Below are 6,000 nucleotides of genomic sequence, written 5' to 3' on the forward strand. Positions count from 1 at the left end.
AATTGGTAACCTTTTGGCTTATTACATATGAAATATTGGGAGGAGCTTGGCACCCTTGGTACTTTCTTAGGCAAAGGGGGAATCACGTACTTGAGTTGTTTCACCTTATTCGGATTAACACTCCGTCCTCCTGGACCCTGGGGGCAATACCAGTCCCTTTCCCTTGAATATATCCTCAGACATCACTATTAATGAGCCATGGGCTAAGCCATGTCTCAACAGGAGGGAAGTATGCGAGTTTGCATTTTTATAATAGCAGTTTTGAGTTTGCATAGCATGTTATCTTTATTATACTGTTACTGTAACAATACTGTAGGTTTTAACTATGCCTTTTACTGACTTGAATATGTGTGACCATTGACTTGAGGAACCATTGAACTATTGGAATTTTCAAACGCAACGCAGATTGAGGAAGATAATGGCAGAAATTAACTCCCTTTGAGTTTTGTTAGAAAAGCAGTGTGTGATCCCTCAGCTTGCCTCATTGGAAAAGAGTCATGAGGGGGCGGAGAAATCACTAACAACAAATATGAAGAAATTGTTAACTAACAAAGACGTTTTTCTGTCTAATGTCATTCCAGGTCAGTTTGAAGACTCTGACCTTGGCATCATACTTCCTGCTTTAGATACCTGAAGTCTGCTATCTGTAAAGCCAGACCTCATCCTAAATGTTGTGGTATTGTGTATACCCCCTTCATATTGATTATTGGGGACTTACGGTTCTAGAATTTTCATTTATTTCACTTTTTGTTATTATTCTCACTGCCTTGCTAGCAATAGTTTTGTTGATAAAAAGAGGATTTATTTTGTATTACTCCCACATTTGTGAACGCACTGTTAGTTGTTTGAAATTGTTCACACACAAACCCATTGGTGGGGGGCTATCCCTTACCGCCTCCATTCTGACTTTTCTTTTCTGTTGTTGGTCAATAGGGCTCTTCGGTCCACAGCTCCTGAACTTATTAAGCTTGGAAGGGTCCACGTAGGAGACGAAGTCCTAAGAAAGGTCATCAAGAGAAAAAATTGGGCTTCACCTCGCTGGCAAGGTCCATACCAAGTACTCCTGAGTCCCTCACTGCTGAACAACTTGCTGAACACCTGTCACACTGCAAGAAGGTAGCAGAACACAGAGCTGAGATTAGGCAACCAGAGTAGACCAACTTCTCACAAGGGCAAGTCCGGCTACAAAGGGGAGGTGCTTCAATAGGAACCCTAACCTCAACGCCGATGAAGAAAATAATAACCCGAACGAGAATTTAGGGTCGAAATGAGAGCCTCTACACCTGAACCAGATGACCCACGTGACCAACTGACTGAGATAACAGTCTGGAATCCTTTCAGATGACTGGAAGGGAGGAAAGCAATTAGGACCTTGCCTGACAGACAGAGGAAAGTCAGGTTGGTCCTAGGATTATCCTCCTGCTCCAGGTCATAGACGCAGTGAAAGGACTTCAAATTCTGGAGACCAGGGAAAGAATAATTCCCAAGACCACTTCAATCGAATGCAAGATTGGAGATAAAATATTTCTTGAAAAGACTTTGAACTTTCTCTGCCTAAAGTGATCAGATTTGAAAATCTGACTATGGAAGAAAAAACAGAACCCTAAATACCATCTTGATTGGTTCCAGAAGAAGGAGCTGATGCTTGGTGGATGTGTGGAAACCTCTTTCAGACTCCATCTTCCACAAGTGTGGCACAGGAAGTGTGTACACCTGCCAGAATCCATTCCACTCAAAATGGAGGGCAGTAACACCTGACAGATCATTTATCCCACATACACCAGGTTGCCTTAAGGGGTACCCAATAACAATTAATGTATAAACTACATTTACTATAACTAACAGAAGTTTATTGAGGAAAGAGATTGCTGAACAACTGGAAGCCACTTAAATGATGGCATGGCAGAATTGATTAGCGCTGGACATGTTACTGGCGGGAAAAAGGCAAGGTTTTCCAGATGTTGGAGACATTTGTTGTGTATATATCCTGAACAATACAGTCCCCGATGGAAGTAGACTGACAGCCTTATCAAAAGAACTGGCAGAGAATTCAGGCTTTGATGAGAATGGATGGAAGATTGATTTGGAAATTGGAGCAGCCTGATTACTTCAATATTGACTTCTGTTGCTGTGGCTGCAGCTATATTGGTAACCTGTGGATGCTGCTGTATACCATGCATTCGTGGTCTATTCCAAAGACTCATTGATGCCACCCTGACAAAGACCATGTACCAGTACGAAGAGCCTGATGACGAGGACAATAGCCAGGTTTAGACTGTATAGCTCCATGAGTCTCAACAGGAGATCTATTTTTGTAGTGCTAAGCTTATTTCAGAGTGTTTCTATGTACTTTCTCAAGACTACATGAATTTCCAGGACTGAAAGACGGAGTCTTGGAGAGGAATCTACCTTAGAGACTTGAGTAAAATATGTAATAATGATAAACAGGAGGGAAATGTAAAAAAAATGTTTTGCTAACATAGGGTTAATCATTCTTACTATTTCTAAATTAAATGTAGATTCTTAGGCCTCTCTGAACTGTAGATTCTGTGACCTTGTGTACATGAGTTGTAGAATGGGATGCGCCTAGATAACTTGCTTGAGAACCAGACAAGTTGACTCCCAATAGTCTAGAAATGTAACATGTTAGAAAATATGAAAGTGTTGACAGACACACAGGCAACAAGCTTTCATTGTATTCCTGCACATAGAAAATGTATAAGAGACACAGGGAGGATTTTTAGAGTCAGACAATCTTTGAACTGTGGTTGGATATTGTCTCTTGCTTGCAAGCAATCAATAAACCTGTTTGTGATTGTACCTGCTTGATCCTTTGGGGATTCGTGAGTATAATTGGTTAAATTCTTTTAACAGTAAGGGTAGGCTGGGGGAGGGTAAATGGGTTAGGGCTCGGGGGGGGGGGGGGGGGGGTAGGGTGGGGAGGGGAGGGGTGGAACGATACTACGGGTGGGGGATAACAATTCCAGGAGCAAGGCCCTAGAAGCAGATCAGGGAACACTTTTTCTTGGAACTGAGTAATAAGTACAGGGAGGGTTTAGAGGTTTTAATGTGTGCTATTGGGAATCGACTAGTGAATGAGTAAGATTAGTCAAGTTAATGGTGGCGGAGTGTTGTTTTCATTAACATTCATTGTTGCTAAAGCAATCAGGGCCTATGAAAGGTTCACAATGTGATGTCACAGCAATAAGAATGGAAGCATTCTAAATTAACAAGAGGAATGCGGTGGGGGACAATATTCACAGACAGAGGAGCTGGGTAGTTACTTATGTAATAGCTGTCAGTCTTATCTTTTGGAATAATTAGGCTATATATTGCTTTTAGGGGTAGCATCCACGCTATAATGGTTGAATTTGTTGGAATCATTACTAAAAAAAGGGGGAGAGGGTGGGTTGGGGGGGAAGGGAGAAAAGTGTTAAAAAGGTTGACGATGGACTTCAACACTTGAATTATATTTTGAATTTATTGATGTTGGCACCTCGTTTTATGCCAGATGCGAAATGTATTTATCACTGTTAGCCCTTAATAAAAATGTTGAAACATAATCTCTGCCATATATTAAGTACATATTCAAGTACAGGGGTGTCAGAGGTGTCAACTTTCCCTTTCCAATAGTTGAAAATACTCCAGAAATTCTACACCAAACTTGTGAAGTCATTGTTCACTCACTCAACTTAGCTATAAACAAAGTAATTGAAACAGAAGAAAAACTGTCTAAATGACCTAGACAGGGAGGGTTTTTTTTTTTTTTTAATTTGGTGAATTAGCACCGTTAGGAACCTCTGTCAGTCCAGTCCTTCAGACTACTACTACTACTACTATTACTATTTAGCATTTCTATAGCGCTACAAGGCATACGCAGCGCTACTCTAATTAGACCTAATTGATGAGTTACTCTGTGGATCATCAAGGTGATGCACATGACAATATCACAGTAAACTGTCAGATAATGCCGTTGTATCGCTCCTTGGTGCGACCGCACCTTGAGTATTGTGTTCAATTCTGGTCGCCGCATCTCAAGAAAGATATAGTAGAATTGGAAAAGGTGCAGAGAAGGGCGACTAAAATGATAGCGGGGATGGGACGACTTCCCTATGAAGAAAGACTAAGGAGGCTAGGGCTATACAGCTTGGAGAAGAGACGGCTGAGGGGAGACATGATAGAGGTATATAAAATAATGAGTGGAGTGGAACAGGTGGATGTGAAGCGTCTGTTCACGCTTTCCAAAAATACTAGGACTAGGGGGCATGCGATTAAACTACAGTGTAGTAAATTTAAAACAAATCGGAGAAAATTTTTCTTCACCCAACGCGTAATTAAACTCTGGAATCCATTGCTGGAAAATGTGGTGAAGGCGGTTAGCTTAGCAGAGTTTAAAAAGGGGTTAGACGGTTTCCTAAAGGACAAGTCCATAAACCGCTACTAAATGGACTTGGGAAAAGTCCACAATTCCAGGAATAACATGTATAGAATGTTTGTACGTTTGGGAAGCTCACCGGGTGCCCTTGGCCTGGATTGGCCGCTGTCGTGGACAGGATGCTGGGTTCGATGGACCCTTGGCCTTTTCCCAGTGTGGCATTACTTATGTACTTAAAATCATATAAACCAATAACAATAAATAAAGCCAAATAAAGAAGACCCCAGTGCTCATTTGCAGACCCTCCAAATGCTTTCCAACCCCCTCTGTGCCACTGGTGCTAATACAGATCTAAAGAAGTAATGATGATATTCAGAATTCTCTGTCTTTCTGAGTTTGCAATCCTTAAACACTAGTTTTTTTTTTTTGTTACATTTGTACTCTGCGCTTTCTCACTCATGGCAGGCTCAATGCGGCTTACATGGGGCAATTAGCTGCTCCTATTCTATAATCCAATTGAATTCAAAGCAGTTAACAAATTAAGTAGTACTTCAAAAATAATGGAGGAAAAAAACAATTAAAATCACTGTTCAAACAGGTAAGTTTAAAAAAATTTCCTAAAATGGAGATAAGAAGGTACTTGCCTTAAATTAAGAGACAGCTTATTCCATAATCTGACTCCTGAAAAAGGAAAAGAGGCTTCTAAGAGAGATTTAAGCCGAACATTTCACAAAGAAGGGCAACGTAGGCTCCAAGTCCTAAAAAACCTAAGGTACCCATTGAAGGGAAAACCAATAACTCAGTTACCCCCTCAGCATTTAAACAAATATTGATTTAAAAATCAAACAAAGCACCTGGTTAATCCAATTATTCAGCCATGCTCCCATGCTAGAAGCCCCCAAACAGCGTGGATGAGTAGCCTAGTGGTTAGTGCAGCAGACTTTGATTCTGGAGAACTGGGTTCAATTCCCACTGCAGCTCCTTGTGACTCTGGGCAAGTCACTTAACCCTCCATTGCCCCTGGTACAAAATAAGTACCTGAATATATGTAAACCGCTTTGAATGGAGTTGCAAAATACCACAGAAAGGCGGTATATCAAGTCCCATTTCCCTTTCCCTTCTGAAGGGACAGGATAAGTGTACGCTTAACAGACTGTGATTGTGAGCCCATTAGGGACAGAAAAGTACCTGCAAGAAATAGTCTATGGAATAAACATAAACAGAGCAAGCAGGAAACTTACCCTCTGCCAAGACCAGCATCACTGGGAAAATGACCAGCAGAAGAAAATCCGACATTCTTCGTCCTCCCTCTGCTCTGCTCTGCTGTGCAAGAAAGGTGATACTGTCACCCACAACAAATACCAACTTGAAAGTCTGGTTCCTGTACTTAAAACTTCAGAGAAGTGACATGGGCACACAGGCACGAGGAAATGTGTGTCTCTTTCATTAGACACATGCAGCTAGACTGGTTGCACAGGTTTCTCTTTCTCTTTTAAGAGCAAGGGGTCATGATGTCACCCTGCTGGCAGAAGGTACGCTGAGTGTCTCCGCATGTTATACTGCTTATCCCAGAATCAGTGGATTTTCCCCGTCCATTTAATAATGGTCTATGGACTTTTCCTTTA

General features: G+C 41.4%; 1 protein-coding gene across 1 annotated transcript in view; it reads right to left on the minus strand.

The window, feature by feature from the left end:
• The window catches only part of LOC115459033 (disintegrin and metalloproteinase domain-containing protein 9-like), a gene marked incomplete at its 3' end in the record, with an annotated part of 71,989 nt that extends 66,316 nt beyond the window's left edge, over positions 1-5,673 (minus strand). The window contains exon 1 of the mRNA XM_030188896.1: positions 5,617-5,673. Within this exon, the coding sequence (XP_030044756.1) occupies positions 5,617-5,671 (55 nt within the window). The remainder of the gene's footprint in view (positions 1-5,616) is intronic.
• Between the last annotated feature and the right edge of the window lie 327 nt (positions 5,674-6,000).

Source organism: Microcaecilia unicolor, unplaced genomic scaffold (genome assembly GCF_901765095.1).
Source record: "Microcaecilia unicolor unplaced genomic scaffold, aMicUni1.1, whole genome shotgun sequence".
Lineage (NCBI taxonomy): Eukaryota > Metazoa > Chordata > Amphibia > Gymnophiona > Siphonopidae > Microcaecilia > Microcaecilia unicolor.